Genomic DNA, 17861 nt, shown 5'->3' with positions numbered 1-17861 from the left:
CAAACGCTGTGACATAAAACACAATCCTAGCAACATCATTCATCATGACCCGTTACTTCGGTAAATCGTCCAATGCGGAACGCGCAATTCCACAACCAGAAATCCGCTGCATTCCAAAAAAGGAAGAGAAGGGAAAAAAAGGGAGGCAGGGCTTGTCACATGAACTCGACGCAGTCCCTCGGCTCCGGTAGGGAAGAAGATGGGTAGGGAAGATAGCTTGCAGACACTACTCGAGGCTAGACGGTGTTTTAGAACTTTCAGTGTATAGCTAAAATTTTCAATGGGGCTTGGTGATGGGCCCTTTAAGCAATGTCATAGATGTTGAGGAAATGGATTGAATGAGCATGGCAAGTTTCTCACCAAATGCCGGTCGTAACTAGTTTAAGCGCATAAGTTTAGGAAATTGCATTTCACTAATTGGAGCATTACTCTCTCTGGCTGAGACCTGTAGCTTATAGTGTCACATTCTATTGACGGTGAAAAGTTATACAGCCAGAAGTGTGAGTTATGAATTTAACTCTTTATTGGGTGAACTTGTGCCCGGAAACATGAACAATGCTCAAATCACAACAGTGGTGGAGACCACTGTTGTCGGTCTTTGAATCTGAACATACAGGTTAAGTTGGTCCAATGCACACGTTACTGTACATTCCGGAATAATCACTAATGTTTGCATAAGTACAAGAATGTACAACACTATTTGCGTTGTGCATGCAGTCTGATTAGATAAGTTTCCTTCAGTATAGAATATGTGAAAGCATTAAAGAATTTTGACTGTCAAGTGATAACATGATAACACTGATAATCCTGTGAAAAGTGTTCACTGGCAAGAAGTAAAACAATGTACATGTGAAAATATCTTCTAAAAAAGATGAAAGGATGGAAAAGCAAAAAAAAAGCTTTGCCGTTATAAAATTATTTGGATAAAAAGTAGGGGCTCGCAAATATTCAAGGTTTCACATACAAATGGATGTGAATTGAATAGTTATAGTTATTTGTCATATTCTCTTTAAGATTTTCATAATCCGTGTTTCTGGGTATATTTGCTTCGGACAGTAAGTATGGACCAGACATTCAGGATTTCTGTACCCTGCATACAGCGAACTCTGTGCAAGTGATGATTGTTCACTGTCCTCTGCGTGAACTCTGCCAGAAATACTTTGCTAATCCTGTAGCCCCTCATTCATGTAAGCGTTTTCATTCAGTTAGAGTTATTTCCTGCAGCAAAAAGCTACATGCTTATCAAGGGAAGTAAAAAACTGAGCTAGCATGAGGAGAAGATTACTCTTCTTCTTCTTCTTCTTCTTCTTCTTCTTATTATTATTATTATTATTATTATTATTATTTTATTACAGGGTAATTTGCATGGAATAACTAAGGGTGCGTCATTTTTATGGCACTTGCATATCCTGATTTGTGCAATGTTAGTGTTGCATGACGCTCACTGTGCTTGTGCTACTTATTTTGCGCATATTTGACACCTTGTCTGCGTGACATTAACTTTAATTTTTTGTCTTATATTTGTATACAGCAAACCACAGTTACCATCTGCTTAGTTCCTTGTCCTATGGACTGCAGTCATTGTTACGGTTGCATAAATACTAGTGATGAAGTGATGAACTGGTCAGTGGTGCTTGGTTACATGCTGCTCAGTAGAGTGCACTTTAATCTCCTGCCACAGGTGCATGGCACTATGTATTGCAGTGAACTTAAATGAGGAAATAATGTTTGGTGCTTGATTCAGTATTCAAAGGCCACCTTTTTTCTTGTGTGCGTGTGTGTGTGTGTGTATATATATATATATATATATATATATATATATATATATATATATATATATATATATATATATATATATATATATATATATTCTACTCAATTATGAGATTTTTTATTTACCCTTTTTGAAAAAGTGCTGCAGGGCCTATTCAATATTTGCACTGGTCAGTTTACTTAAGTCAACCTCTCTTACTTAGTCCTGAATTAGAATTGCTTTCAGTTTTGCTATGGGTATACACAGTAAGCTATGTATGCAATTCACAGTAAAATTACTGTATTACCGCTATGTCCTTTGCACTTGCCAGTTGCGGCAAATGTCTGGTCACCATCAGAACATATGTGTTGTCATGACATAAAATGTTAGCCTGACTTATTTTCCATATTTTGTAGCTGTGAATTGCTCCTGAGTGTGTTCCTTTCTCTAGGCGTGTTCATTTTGATCTACAGGTTGCTTTAATTCCTAAACTCCTGTTATGTATACTTTGTCTTTGCCACATCAGTGCAGTGGCTTCATTACATGGGCAGGTAGGGCTCTGCAAAAATTGACAACTACAGTTGTGTGGTTTTACTTCTGCAGACCATCTCTGTAGGATGGTCGCTGCTGCTTTGGCTTCAGTATAACCTGGTGGACATGGTCATTGTCCATGTGAAATAGCATTGTTTTTTAGTTTTTTATTTATACATATTGCAACCCTCAGAGGGTTATCGCAGGAGCGGGGTACAAAATCAAGGGTGCCACACACACAGCAAAAGGGGGTACACAAATCCAAGGTACAAAGCAAAGCACTAGTATAAAGAATATGTTAAGAATATGTTAAGACGAAGGCCACCCTCTAACTCACACTTAAAGGAATACTGACACAAAAATTTTGTGCAACTTATTTTGCTTTTTAAGTAGCTGTCAACTCTACATTACAGTATGAAGCTTAACTTCCTTGAGAGCACCACAAATAATTTATTTCCAGCACTTTTTATATGACCTGCTCAAAATGTGCGTCATGCGCAGCATAGCTTTGGATGGGAAAAGAGAGACTCATCATGCCACTGACAGCAGAGGGGGCGGTCACATGGTATTACAAACAACTTGAAAGACCGCCAGTCAGTCTAGTGTCATCGTTCAAGGCCGTACGACGACTGTGTCGCTGAAAGGTGCCAAATTTGCCAAAGGTGCCCTGTCTGAAGCCACATCACTCTGTGCGTGTTTTTAATCTGGTTGTATTAAAACATAACAATTATTTGTTGTGCTCTCGGGGTATCGAAACTCCATAACTGGGTTGATGACTATCCAATGCAATAAAAGTAAATATGAGAGAAAAATTTTCTGTCATTACTCCTTTAACTCTTTCTCTACGATGGGGAAAATGGCCACTTTTTGCAAGTTACAGTAGAATTTTTTTTTTTCTGAAGGGGCTATTACACTCAAGCATTTATGCAAAACACGAAAAGGAAGCAGAATAAATGTGCTTTTCAGGCATAGAAGTTTTATTAACGAGTTCTATATGGTAACACAAAATTATAATTGCCAGAAACAAGCTTGTAGAATAAGATTTATGAAACCTTGTTAAATATGCTTGTACCTAAAAAGAAAAAAAAATATTCTGAGAAGATTGTGAAATATCCAAAATTTTTCACCATCCGCAAGCCACTATCTGTGAAGCAATCAAAATTTTATCTTTAACAGTACTCCTGCTGCAAAAAATTAACTGGAAGCCCTATCATTGTGAATGTCATGCGGTGAAGCAGTTCCTTGATGTAAAAAACAGGGGAACATTGCAAGTCTTATAATAAACTGTTGTTTTTTGCAGGGTTTTTCTGATGTTGCATTTCTTCAAATTCCGGTGGATATCCGTTTTAGCTGAATGGTGCTGAATGGCTTGAGGTGGTGAAGGAGCCCAAACTTGTAGTGTATTCAGTGCCATCGCATTCCGAATTAAATTCAGACTAAAAGGCAGCATCCTTCTTGAGCCGTCACAAAATATCAACCATATACAAAGCAGGTTTGCAATAATTTGGAGCCTCGCGATGCTTTGCAGAGGCGGCCATTTTTTCTTTCAAGCTCCAGCCTCTTCCAAGCCCATTCAAAAATCTCCACCAGGCAAAAAAAAAACTAACTTAATTGAAAATGAAACTGTCGTTCTTCTGCTATAAATTAAATTGCACAGTGTGCTCATAAGTGTTGTGGAAGGCCTCAAAAATGGCGCTCAAAACCATTGTTGGTGGACTAATGACGCCCACTGAGCATGGCAGGGCATGTGTACACTTTCCTGTGCTTGTGTTCCAAGACCTTTGCCTGTGGGTCACATGTGACTGGAGTTTTCAGGAGGGGACTTTCTGCAGTGTGTCCTAATGGTGACAATAGTTATGTAAGTTGTGACAAAATCCCACATGTTACAAAGCTTAAAGGGACACTAAAGCGAAACAATAAATCAGTTTGACTAATGAAGCATTGTTTGAGAACCCTGCAGGCAGTCATTTAAAAAAATAGTTTGATTATTAGATGAGAAAATGAAGGTCCAAGTATCAGTATTTGAATTTCGTGCCGAAACCCCAGCGCCGGTATGTCAGCGTGACGTCAGGGATTCCAAAGTATGTTTTCTCATTTGGGCCGCGTTGGCTGAATAAAGGTTCCCGAAACTTGCCATGTTTAATATTTGGTTCCTTTAGAACACAATGTAGTCAATCTGTACCGCTATATATATAATTAGTAGGCCCTAGAAGATGCCATCAAAATCCAAGACGTCACAGCCCCCAGGTGCAGGTACTTGAGTAGGCGTTGCCACCCCTATTTCGTTCTTGCGCTTTTTCTGGCTTACCAAACATATTATCGTTGTAAGAGTGGTGTTTTTGGTGTTGTAGAATGGTAATTTACTGATGCAGAAGAAATCATTTTTCACTTTAGTGTCCCTTTAAGTAGGCCATGAATCTAGATTTGCTACTTGTTGAGGGCTTTTTATCACTGCAACTGCACTGATGAGCTCCGAAGGTTGCTGTGTATTTGACTTATACAGCTTAGCATACTGGGACTGGATTCCTGTTCTGTCATAACACTGTAACAGCAATTGCTGTGCACTGTGCTGTGTCTAGTTTGGTGTCCTGCCAGCTGTTGACATTTGTGCAGAGGTATGTATGTGGCTTTGTTGCCTTGCTGTGGAGGCTCAAAGATCAAGCTGTGGGCTGGCTCTTGTGTGCAGAAGTGGGCCGTTCCAAAGGAAGTAGTCGGCTGGCACGCCGGGCACGCTCCTTCAAGGAAGATATTCTGGGAAAAATACACCAGATGCGGACGCCCAGTCGGGCTGCCTCTCCACAGCAAACACACAAGGCCAGGCCTCGGGCCCGGGACAATGAGCTGGACGCACCCAATACCAACCCAGCAAGTCCAGCCAGCAGCCCAAGCAAAGTAAGCCTCTATATTAAGGACATTGGACTTGCTTTCTACTGACATTATGACACTGGATCTTGTACATCCTAGTCAATAGACTCGGGCATTTGCAGTTTGAGTATATTAGCTATTCTCCGTTTCATACATAGTAGACAATACTACGAAGGCTAGAGAGATTTCTCTCACTGTTTTCATCCGCAACCAAAATATAGTGTGTTATGTATGAAAAAAAGATGTAGGTGTGCATCACATTACTAAATGTAAAATTAAGTCTCATACTTTTATGCTGTAAAACCTTACATATTTATTACATGAAAGGCATTGGAGATCTGAACCTATTTGCCACCAAACGAGCAGAGGGGCACAATTCCATGGCCAGGGACCACAGCGCATCACTTGCTCTTGCAACCAAAACATAGTATACCACGTACTGGAAGCGCAAAGGTGCACACGTAATACGTCATTTTACATAAACTTGTGTCCACAAGTTGTAAAATACGAATTAGTTATTTCATAGAAAGCCTTCCAGATCAAAAACAATTGCAATGCAAAATGTGTTGTGAGACGGCTATGACTGCACTATTTGCTTAGCTTCCACAGTGTTGCTTGCTTAGTGTAAACTGAAATATAAGAAGGCACATTGATATCGCACAATTTCTGTACGTGTAGTACAAGTAGGTACTAGGGTAGAGCTAAAGCTGCTTTGTAGCACTGTGTGTGTTTCCTGTCAGCCCTTTTTAAATATATGCTGTTATTAAAGAGCCAAATGCACATTTACTCATTTTGTCTTTCATATTTTTTTCTGACCACATAAAGCCAACAGACAATGAAGCCAAGGAAAGCATCGGGGAAATTAGCTGTAGTTGAAGTTGAAATGTAAAAAATAATGAAGAAAAGGGAAATGAAAGTGGACGAACAGATAACATATCGCCGGTGGTAACCGAACCCACAACCTCCGAATTATACACACGTTGCACTACCAACTGTGCTACGGCGATCAGTCCATCCACTAACTTGGGTATTTATGTTTCCCCCAATGCTTTCCTTGGCTTTATTGTCTATTGGCTTTATGTGGTCGTGATTAACAAAATCGAGCCCCTCGGTTCACCTTCTTCTTTCATTTATTCATTGTGAGGGTTTATTAGCCACGTGCGTACTCACTTAAGATCACGTGCTAAGTAACGTCATCGGGCTAAAAGAAGGGATGTTCCACATCCGCCCACCATGGCCCACCATGGCTGGCTAACACTTCTAGGCAGGGTGTCTACCAACTGGGAAAACCGGGAAAACCTGGAACTCTCAGGGATTTTGAATAGTCTGGAAAAACTCGGGGAAAACTCGGAATTTGTGCCTCTATCAGGGAAAATTAGCTGTAATTTTATTGAAAGGGTCGAAAGTCGCGGTAATGCTGGCTGGAGTAACACACAGGAATCGTAACAAATCATCTTTGATGCCCTGTCCTCGGCTGGAGGAGTTGCCAGTGTACAGTCAACGACCGACTTTCCGGATTCCCGATAATTTGGACGGCTTCGCGGCACCACCATGTAGTCCATAGAGTCAATGTATCAGATGTCTGAAATTTCTGACGCAAGAACTCTTCGCCGTCCGATTTTCCGGACGTTTTGCTGTGACCGCAGGTCCGAAACGGCATTAACCAAAGCTAAAGCCCCTCCATACATGTTTCCGCCGACCAGGGGCTTTAACCGAAGCCGCCACCGCTGCCATTTTGATTACCTCGCCGCCTTGAACCGGCGCTCTTGCGCATGGATCCGCTGGCAGTCGTAGCCACCACTGCGGCAACGCTAGGCCTAGCTGCTTCGACGTTTGCTATTAAGCTTCTTGCCGTTCGATTCCGTGTTTCTTCATTTCTCCGCTATCAGCAGTAATTTTGGCTTCGAAGCTAGGAAAGCACGGCGCATTGCATAATGCTTGTTCCCGAAAGTTAGTTTTGCCTCAATACAGTTGTGTGACGCGGTGAAGCATTAGCAAAGCATTGCGGTGAAGCTTAACAAGCGTAGGAAGGGGTGGGACACAGTATGTATTCCTTAATTTTACACGCCTGCACCTGCTCTCTCCTGTCGCAGTAGGAGCACCGATATGCCTAATATGTATACTGGCAGGCATTCAGACCTTTTTCAGATGTGCCCTTGTCGATTTGAGCCCTTAAGGGCAGTAAAAGACATGTATTTATTTTTTCGGACTGCCTGATCCTTTGCAAGTGTTTGCGGCCCCTAGGGGGTCCGAAAAATCGGACGTTAACTGTAAACTGATGAAGAGTATGCTTTAAATGGTCTGTGGTGCGAACAGGCGGCGAAAGGAGGACGAGAACAGAAAGGACCGGCGCATTGAGGAATGAACGGGGAATGAAGTATGCGACCGCTTCTTTGAAGGAGCCTGAGCTAAAAAAATAGTGTGTTGGCTGACGCCGAGATGCAGGTGTCCCTCACTGAAACCAAAGTAAACTGTTTAAAGCAGTGAAACAACACTGAGGCATCGTGCGCGGGCTGAGACTATGTCAGAACAGTTGAGCTTGACTTACGAGCTGTTGAGAGAGAATCTCAATTGTGAGAAAGTTCGGGTTTGGTACCACTGAGCTTGCTATCATTTGATAGAAATAGCTCATATTCGAAAATATTTGCTTCTGTATGCATCTTCTTTTTATTCGTATTTGAGGATGTCCAACTTGATTTGCAATTTTTTCGAAAACATTTTATTTGCTGTGCATTTCACTTACCCCTCCCTTCTACTCTTTCTTTTTTTCAATAGCATAAACACTACTCCTTTGTATTCAAATTGGATTAAGTCATTTTTTAAAAATTTTTTTCATATATTTACTAGAGAGTGACAGCGTCAGGCGATATGGTTTCAGCCCGTCTTGACATAAAACACAGTTCTGCATAACTCTGGGAATTTTGCGAAGGCACTCAGGGAAAACCTGGAAAACTCAGGGAAGTTGGAAATGTCACCTTGGTAGACACCCTGCTAGGGCTTGGTCTTGTAAACATAAATACCCAAGTTAGTGGACGAATTGATAGCCATCACCGTAGCACAATTGGTAGTACAACACACGCATAATGTGGAGGTTGTGGGTTTGGCTCCCATTGGTGACAAGTTATCTTTTTGTCCACTTTCATTTCCCTTTTCTTCATTATTTTCTACATTTTACTTTCAACTACAGCTAATTTCCCCGATGCTTTCCTTGGCTTCATTGTCTGTTGGCTTTATGTGGTCATGATTAACAAAATCAGGCCCCTCAGTTCCCTTTCTCTCATATATTTTTGCAGTTACATAAAAGAAACACGTCTAAAGCTGACCATGCCCGCCTGGTCATCCAGCCTATGCTTTGCAACATGACAAAGGATTCTATTTTATGCCATTCATTGATGAGCCAGTAAACCTTCCGTTTAATCTTACGGCTCTCTTCTTTGTTGAAGCAAAGGTTTGATGTGACTCCACTTATAGTAAAGCTGCCAATACAACCTAACTTCATTAGAATGAAGTCATGCTTGTAACATAAAGTGTCATTAGGTTGCAGACTTTGTAGAGGTTTGTTTCAGTGGTAAAAATCTGCAGTTTAATGGTGAATAGCATCTTATCAATAAGCATTTATGAATAATATCCTACAAGGAACTCTAGCAACAATGAAGGGATAGAAATCACTCACACATAGGGCTGGGCAAAGATACTTTGCAATTATGTCATGATACGAAACAAGTTATTCAGGCAACAAGTATTTGAGATACAGATACAAGATACTACCGTAATTATTGTATCTGATACGATACTTTCCATTTGTATATTAAGATGCTTCAATACATTTGGAGATTTCTTCTTATAGATCTATATAATATAGCAGCAAACATGTATGCACAAAAATCTTTGCTCGGAAATTTCTTAACTCCGACCAACCTTGTTGCAGTTGAAAAAAATGTCTTTTAGTACCTCAAAATTTTTGTCTTTCTTGCTCAAAGTATATTTTCATTCCAAAACAATTTATTGGGGTTGTTTTAGCTACTTAACATAAAAGCTCTTCATGTGCTGTGCTGTAAGTAGATTTTGCTTGTTGTTTGTGTAATTAATGGGAGTTGCTGCTGTGCTTGCCGTCCAAACAACATTCAAGCTTACATCCACGAGATTCTTCTAATCGCTGATGTGTGAAAGCCACTAGATGCAAGGCAATCCTATTCTTGCATTTTCAGACTTCGTAACAAAGCACCACGCAAGAGAAACTTCTATAATGACACTATAGCGGCATCAGAATTTGCGCGAAAGACGCTGCACACATTGGCATATGCAGCACAATACGGTGGCTGTAAGCAAGTGTCATAGCACTGACGTAACTAAAAAAAAAGAAAGAAAACTAACGGAAGGTCAACTGCGCACAGATGTTGGTACGCTTGTTTTTGTTGAGACGGTGTAAGCGCCACCACGTGACTCTTCTCCACCGATTGCCTGCCCTTGCTGTAGGACTCTGGCGGAAAGGTAAAAGAATGTCGCTGCCTTTAATTTTATTCAGGTGGCTTAGTGGCAGTAGTATCAGCTTGAGAAACAGAGTTCAGGCAAAGTTTATAGTTTTGCACGATGATGTTGCGACTGCAGTATCTTGTATCTTACATACATGATACATTAATTCATGTATCGGAAATACAGATACTGATATACGTTTTGCCAGACATATCATGATACAGATACAAGATAACCAAAGAGTATCTAAGATAGTAATTAAGATACATGTATCTTAGATACTGCTCAGCACTGCTCACACATGCAGTAGAGATTCTGTGAAGAGCAATGTCCAATGTGAGCTTCATCTAATGTTTATAGCCACCATAAAATGGTGCCACGCATATATGTATACCATCATAATCATGGCCTGCCAACATGAGGGTGCCATTTTCTTTGTTACAACAGTGTAGTGATTCATGAGGCCAAGTTCAGTGTAACATTGTTTGTAATAACGATGATGACGATAGCAAGGTGAGATCACCCCAAGACAACGGGTGTTCTTTTCATCATTTCTAAGGCACACATAAGTTACCTTTTGCTTGATGTTTTCCTGTTCTGACTGGCCTGTCTCCAGAAACTCTTATTGTTTTAATATAATTGTCACTAGCTGCTCTATTCAGCCTTTTCCTTTCTTTATAAAGCCCTGTTAAAAGTGATGAGGCCGCCGAGTCTGCCCATGTAGGAGCCCGAATAGTTCTCATCCCCTTATTCAGAACCGACACTGCAAGAAAACTTCACTTCGTGGCTAAAACAGTGATACACAAATATTGGTCCCCCACCCTCCAGAAATGTTATCTTCATACACTTGATCCATCTCTAAAGCTATGTACAAGTGCCATCAGATGACCCGCCGTGGTTGCTCAGTGGCTATGGTGTTGGGCTGCTGAGCACGAGGTCGCTGGATCGAATCCCAGCCACGGCGGCCGCATTTCGATGGGGGCAATATGCGAAAACACCCGTGTACATAGATTTAGGTGCACATTAAAGAACCCCAGGTGGTTGAAATTTCCGGAGTCCTCCACTACGGCGTGCCTCATAATCAGAAACTGGTTTTGGCACGTAAAACCCCATAATTTTTTTTTTTTTAAGTGCTATCAAAGGTTTCCCACACTGAAGGGACATTGTTGTGCCGCCTCTGGCTTGAGGTGGCATTTACAAAGGCCTACTCGTTCCACATTGAAAGGGAGATACACCCATTTGGTGACTCTTGTAAAACAACAGAAACTGTTGAACACATTTTGTGTCTCTGTCCCTGGTAGGACGTCGAGTGTGAACCCCTCCAGACAGCATGGAACCGGCTGGACTCTAGGCCATTTTCAGAAATGAAGATCTGTGTACCATGGCTTTGCGCATTGGTGGCACAGAAATCCATGCGAGCATTATTGTAGTATCTCAAGTCGACAAGTCTTGGTGACCGTTTATAGACTCGGTGAACACCTTCGAATGTGTGTGGAACTGTGCACTCTCTCCTCTCTCTCTTTTTATCCCTATATCCCCTTTCCCCAGTCCAGGCTAGCAAACCGGACTTCCGTCAGGTTAACTTCTCTATGTTTCCTCTCTTTTGTGTGTGTCTGTAAAAAATAGAAAAGCAATGCCTAATTCCGGGACCCTCACATAGAACCTTAATCACAAATAAGTGCGAACCTTACAGTTCTTAGTAACATTACATCATCATGCAGCTTGCTGGTTGCTATGTTGGTAGTCATATTTGCCCATGACAAATTGTGACACAAAAACATGCACAGAAGACCAGATAGAAGCGTTTCTTGAAATGTGTGTGACTAACAAATAACATCATTGATTATCAACATGCAGTATCATGAATGCCAAAGGCCACCCACTAGGGTGTTGTTGCTAATAGTTGTGTGGTCTTTGCATTAAAAACTCCTGTAATATAAATGCCTACGATGCTTCCTGGAACTTCAGAGTAATATTCAGTTTAAAAATACTTTGCATGTAGTGTGACCCAGTTTTAGGCATCAGCAAGCAATATTTTCCCTTTACAGGGTGATTCACAAGTGAACAATGACATGAAGCAAATCTCCAATGCCTTGCGATATTTTCAAGACTCTGTTGAAAAAAACACCTTGGGCCACCTGCCTGGCTCTGCAAGCATTGTTCTGGAATATGTGTTGCACCTTATCTCACTTCTCAAGAAAGACCTTATCAATGACCAGAGGTGAGCTCTGCAGCATTCAGCGAAGTTTCTGTTTAAGTGCAAGTTAAATTGAACCTCTCTTTTTCGCTGCTGAACTTGAGGTCGTGGGTTTGATCACAGACACAGTGACCACATTTCGATTGAGGCAGAATGCAAAAATGGTCGTGTACTTATAAATTTAGGTGCAGGTTAAACCAAAGTGGTTGAAATTCGGAGTTCCCCCACTATGGTGTTCCTCATGATCAGATTGCAGTATTGGCATGTAAAACCCGTGAATTTAATTTTCATTTTGACCTCCATGTGTCAATTTTGAAGTACTACAAATGAATTCACTTATGCAAGGGCTTATGTAATTTTTTTTTTACAAATTGCCTACATTTAACAAAAATTGGTCCTATAAACAATTCAATCTTGTCACAATACAACCCCAGTTCTTGAAAGTTGCAAGATTTAGTACCTAGGAGTTATGCCAATTTAACCCTTTTAAGTGCTGGTTGAAAATGGGAGGAAAATTCAAGTAATGCTGTTCCCCCAAGTAGAAAACTTATTGTGCGGTGCAAACATACATGACATTTATACAACAAATTTGTAACTTCAATGTGAAAAAAAAAAAAAAGAAGAAAGAAAAAAAAACTTACCAAATGCCATTAGTGTCTTCGTATGACGACCATAAACTACTACAGTGAACTCTCACTTTAGTGAACTTCAAGGGACCGAAGGAAATAGTTCACTTAACTGAAAGTTCACTAAACTGAATATTTACTAGACCAACATAAGACATGGCATACAGAGTCAAAAGTTTGAAGTGCAATTCATGGAGCAAAAGAAATGGCATCCATAGTGTTAGAAATGTGTGAAATGGAATTTGTACATATCAACAAGTACAAGGTTCATAACAGTTATAATGCTGCGTTTCTCACTCAGAAAAAAAATCTGTAATCTTCTTCTGCACTTGTACCTTTAAAGCACAGGAAGTAACAAACTGTCCAAAGAGTCAATGTTCTTGTACACTTCTTCTGGCACAGCTTGCTGTTGAGACACAAAGTCTTTCAACTTTCCAATGTAGCCTACAACCTCAGCTAGAGTTATAGGGCTTGAAACTGGCTCGGCAATTGCCTCTTCTTCGTCGCACTCTTCTTCTTCTTCAGGACGAACACTGGAAACAATCTCCAGATCCGTCTGTCCAACACAGGTAATCAGTGCACTGTCACACTGTGCATAGTCTTCAAACGAAGTATCTGACCGTAACTGATAAGTTACGATCAGATAACTGAGTAAGTAACTGATCGTAAAAATAAGCCATGGTCCTCTGAGCGAGTTCGTTAAACTGAAATATTGACTTCCGAAATTCGTTCAAGTGAAACATTTTTGCATAGAATCTATAAGAAAACTGCCGGGGATTTTGAAAAAGTTCGTTATTCTGAAATGTTCGATAAACCGACGTTCGTACAACTGAGAGTTTACTGTATATAGCTTTTGATCCTCTCATACAGCACCATACCCATCATGCAGAGTAATGTTGTGGTAATTGTGACAAATAGAAAGAACGAACTTGCCACCTTGCTGCTATTCGAAATGAGTAAAGGGACATGCAGAAAGTCATTTAGTTATTGTGAAAATTTTTCTGGATACATGGCACTTAGAGGGTTAAAGAAAAGCTGGAATAGCAAAATAATGAACTCGCAAATAAAAAGCAAAGTAAAAATTCACATTTAATGACTGGATATTTTTGAATAAGCAAGCTCGTGGAATAAATGTTTTTCTACAAATGTCAGAAATTGATAACTGTTTTGTTAAATTGGAACAGCTTTTAGTTCCCCTTCATGAACACAAACAATCATTCACTGCATAACCAGAGTGACTGGTGATTGTGCAGGCTGCTTAAAGAAAAATGTTCTAAATGTGTGTACTTTATCGAGTTATAATTCTCATGGTAGTATTGCTTTGTTTGAACCTCACACAGTATCTGTTCCTCACTGTGTTTTGATAATATTGGCTTGTTTTAGTTCGGTGCTGATGTCTACAACCAATCAAGTCTACCAGAGCTTATCAAGGTTCATTGAATGGGCAGACGATGTGATGCTGAACAGAGAGCGGGCAACCATGGAAGGTGTTAACCAGGTTGTCCAATCTCTTCAAGATTCGCTCAAGGTCAGTCTTTGTTTCTTTTTTTTTTTATCTTTAATATTTTATGGTCTGTGCTTTTGTATTCCGGTGAGGAGTGCAAACTTTGGCTATGTGGTAGCTTACCCAGTTTGTTTCTCATTCAGTGTTCAAGACCAATGTTTAAAAAAGTGCTTACGATGATAGAAGTGTACCTATACTAGCGGGCAACTTTCTGTGGCAATGAAAGGAAGGCTACGAAGGCAAAGCGCGCACAAACAAGAGCGCTTCTGAAAGAAGTCCCACACTTTCATCTGCATTAGTTTAAGCTAGGGAAGTGAAAACATAAGACCTTATTTACAACAGCAAAATAAGACAAAACACACTATTGAGTGTTGAGTTGACTTATTTTGTGGCTTTTCCCTTCCGCCTCTGGGCAAATGCGAAACCGTTGCACAAGAAAGCTGTGTTGATTCAGTGTCTGCTCTGAAAAACAAAAAGCGCTGCCAAACACTGCTGGGCTACTTAATGCAGTTACACATGTGCAGGAGCTCCGCCCCCGTAGCTTTCCCTTCATTGCCACAGAAAGTTGTCAGCAAATATAGTACGCTAGGATGCCAGAGGTATGCCAGAAGTGTATATGTTATTTGTTATGATAATAGACAGTTTTGGTATAGCATACGCTATACCATTGCGTACGCTAAAAAATAACGGGTTGTCACTGCGCATGCGCTGAACGCTAAACGAAATAGCAGGTATAGCGGGCGTACGCAACGCAAACGAGTTAGCGTTAGTGTTTTTGCGTGGTTTGCGGAGTTTGCGTGAAACATGGCGGTGGTCCCGGTTGCCCGCTTTGAATTGAATTTGGCGTTGCTTTTGTAAAATGCACTTCGTTCGTAGCAAATGATTGTGTAAACGGCTTTCGCTTAGGCTCAGGCCGCTTCGACGACAGAGTATTATGGATATCCTCGTGGTATTTTCGAGATCGCTTCTCGTTTCGAACAAGTCGAAGCCTAACGAAAGAAACATTCGAGATGTCAGCGCCACCTATCGCTACAGTCGGGAAATAGCCGCAATGATGGCATATGGCCTCTGAGATCCGAAGATTTTGCCGGCCAACTAAAACTGTAAAAAATGTGCGCTGCTTAGCGTACGCTACACTATAGCATATAACGTATGCTATAAGTTGCGTACGCTAAACTAAAACTGTCTAAGGATTTAATACTGATGTAACTATAATTGGAATCAAACAGATCTTGTTGTTTGTTCGAATTTAACAGGACTTCATACCATTGATTGTGAAAAGAACCATACCTTGAAAATCTGAGCGCATGTTCCAGAATTGTTTTCTGCGCTATCACGCTTAACCAGTTGACACTCAAAGATTTAAATATATGGCACTGCGAACAAGTCGCAAATGGTTGATGCCGTATACAGTAGAACCTCGTTCATACGTCTTGGAAAAACCACGAGAAAGAATGTACTAAACGGGAAAACATACAATCCGAAGTAACTAAAAAAATTTGACAGATCCAACTATTCTTGACACCTACTTAATGTGAAGTGTTGCGCAGATTGCTGCGGCTGGAGATGCCGACGTGCGTCGAGATGGTGGTGCTTCGGCGGCTGGAGACACATTTTGTTGTTTTCCTATTGCGTGGTGTTTTAAGAGGGTGATAGGAAACGGAAACAAAATCGAGCTGGTTGGCGCCGCCGCATGCCACCGAAGTGAAACGTGATGCCCATATTGCGCCGCCTGCAGCAGGGAACGGCGGCGCATTTGGATTATCGCCTACTAAAAGCGTGCAGTACGCTATTGATGGCACAACGCACTGCGCACCACGCTCTGTAAAACAGATAGGTGAAGACGTTTATCGCAATAGGTTTGGCGACAATAGCTATGAATGCAGTGTGGAATGGCCCGGCCGGAGATTTGCTGGTATGGAAATAAGAAACTCTGCGCGCCGCCATTTTTACGTGAGACGGCCGGCTATATAACTATGTTGTTCTCGATCATGCGCGGCTGATGCCTTTTCTTGTTCACATGGGATCAAGCGACTGGAAAACGTATACGATTGCAGTCTGTAGCAGGGAACGGCATCATGTTTCGGCTATTAAAAGCGTGCCCTATGCTTCCTACGGCACCACGCGCTGTGAAACAGATAGGCGAAGGTGCTTATCGCAATAGGATTGGCAGTGATAGTTGTGAATGCCGCACGCGACGACTCCTGGAGAAGATTTGCTGGTACCGAAATGAGAAAGTGCGCGCCAGCGCTTTCATGCGAGATGGGCGAGCTAGTATTGTGGTGAAGCTGTCGCGGTGGGCAGTTATATACTTTTTTTTTTTTTATTGATATGATATAAGGAGATGTTGGCGCGCAATTTAAGGCGCCGGCTACTCCTTATCTCTTGGGTGGTTCCGTCATACATCATTCAGGGTTCACATACTGTTCTCGATGGCGCGCGCCTCGCGCATTTTCTTGTTTAGACAGGATCTAGTGGCCTGAAAACATATCACGCAATCGCAGTTTGGTGACATACTGAACATTGGTGCTGAAATATTGGGTGTTTCGGAAACATATGAACCGGTAAAAGATGAGTGCAACTCTACTGGGTCATTTTTTCGGTTCTCGATTGCGAACGTTGGGGCTGGGAAAATGTAAGTAACGGGAACGTATCAACGAGGTTCTACTGTAATTATGACACAGTCTGTATGTTTGAAAAACGCACCAATTTTTCAGCTCTCTCTGTTGCCCAGCGAGTGCTGCTACCCTGTGTGGATACAAGAATTTTTCTTTTCTTTTTCCTTTTTGCTTCATAGTTTCTTGGTTTTAATTCCACGGCTTGTTAACGCCAGCACGTCAGTGACCACTCGTGCGGGCATGCGAACAGTTAGTTTTCATTTCGTCTTGTGGGCTGTTTCTGTTTTGCACTCGCACTAACTGATGTTTATCTGGTTTCTAATCTCTGAAAGGGTCCCCACTAGATCACGTCTGTTCACAGGCAGGTACTGGTATTACAAATGACGCTGCCATGCCTGTGGTTCTTTTCTTGAGACTCGCGAAAACTGATTGCCCCACATTGGCGATGGGGCAAATGATTACTGAAAGCTTTTTGACTAATTTAGTTTTTCTGATGGGCGCACAACCATAGAGTTTTCTTGTGTGCTCACATACATGCTTCAATTACGCTGTGGGCGTGTGCGCCAGTTGCTCTTCTGCAAGTGAGTCAAGTGGCAATCTTTTCGATGGGACTACTGCCCAAGTGCCGAATCGGAATATGTATATCTATTGCCGTGTATCTACTCCTTTAATTCTTATTATACGTATTTATGCAAGCCCATTGATATTAATGAATAAACAATACATGTTTACCTATGGAAAATGCATTTTTTGTCACATTACGGTCACTCGAAAAAAATTGTGGTAAATGTTTTTCAAAATAGGTTACTCTGAAGCTTTTAAATCTATGATAAAAAAAGAAATAGATCATAAAGGGTCGCATTTGGCAAAACAAATTTACCCTCAAATGTTTAAGATTTTGTGTTGACCACTGTGTAAAAACAAATGTAGAGACTTGCAGCAAGCAGTGCTGCCCTTGATAACAGATTGCCAGATTGATTGCACTAAGATGCAGTGTGATCTGACAACGTACATTATTAAATTTTTCTTTTAATGCTGCCACCTGCTTAATCATAAGGTATGCTGTGCAGCTGTATTGACCCTTTTCACAGTGATTGCGTGGGCACCGCCATCTTTGATCACATGGTGACGTGTCATTGCTTGCCTCGGCTGTCTCCATGTTTACAATGGATGTGCGTGACGCCCAATACGGCTCAGCAAACCTCTGTTTCAGCAGATATTGTAGGCAGTGATTGGGTGGACGTCACTAAGCTTTGGCCTGAGCTTCAAAGGACACACAAGTGCTTTCGGAGCT

The 17861-nt window shown here is 41.3% G+C and overlaps 1 protein-coding gene across 7 annotated transcripts in view; it reads left to right on the top strand.

The window, feature by feature from the left end:
* The window catches only part of LOC126547685 (guanine nucleotide-releasing factor 2-like), a 143197-nt gene that overhangs the window by 8411 nt on the left and 116925 nt on the right, over positions 1 to 17861 (top strand). For all 7 annotated transcript variants that reach the window (XR_008609136.2, XR_008609135.2, XM_055063200.2 and 4 more), the window contains exons 2-4: positions 4971 to 5176; positions 11671 to 11843; positions 13829 to 13973. Coding sequence is in view for 5 of the 7 variants with exons in the window: in XM_055063200.2 (XP_054919175.1) it covers positions 4971 to 5176; positions 11671 to 11843; positions 13829 to 13973 (524 nt within the window). In the remaining 2 variants the exon portion in view is untranslated. The remainder of the gene's footprint in view (positions 1 to 4970; positions 5177 to 11670; positions 11844 to 13828; positions 13974 to 17861) is intronic.

This window comes from Dermacentor andersoni, chromosome 1, assembly GCF_023375885.2.
Source record: "Dermacentor andersoni chromosome 1, qqDerAnde1_hic_scaffold, whole genome shotgun sequence".
NCBI classification, from domain to species: Eukaryota; Metazoa; Arthropoda; class Arachnida; order Ixodida; family Ixodidae; genus Dermacentor; species Dermacentor andersoni.
The sequence above is the reverse complement of the archived record's forward strand: the minus strand, read 5'-3'. Positions and strand labels throughout refer to the sequence as shown.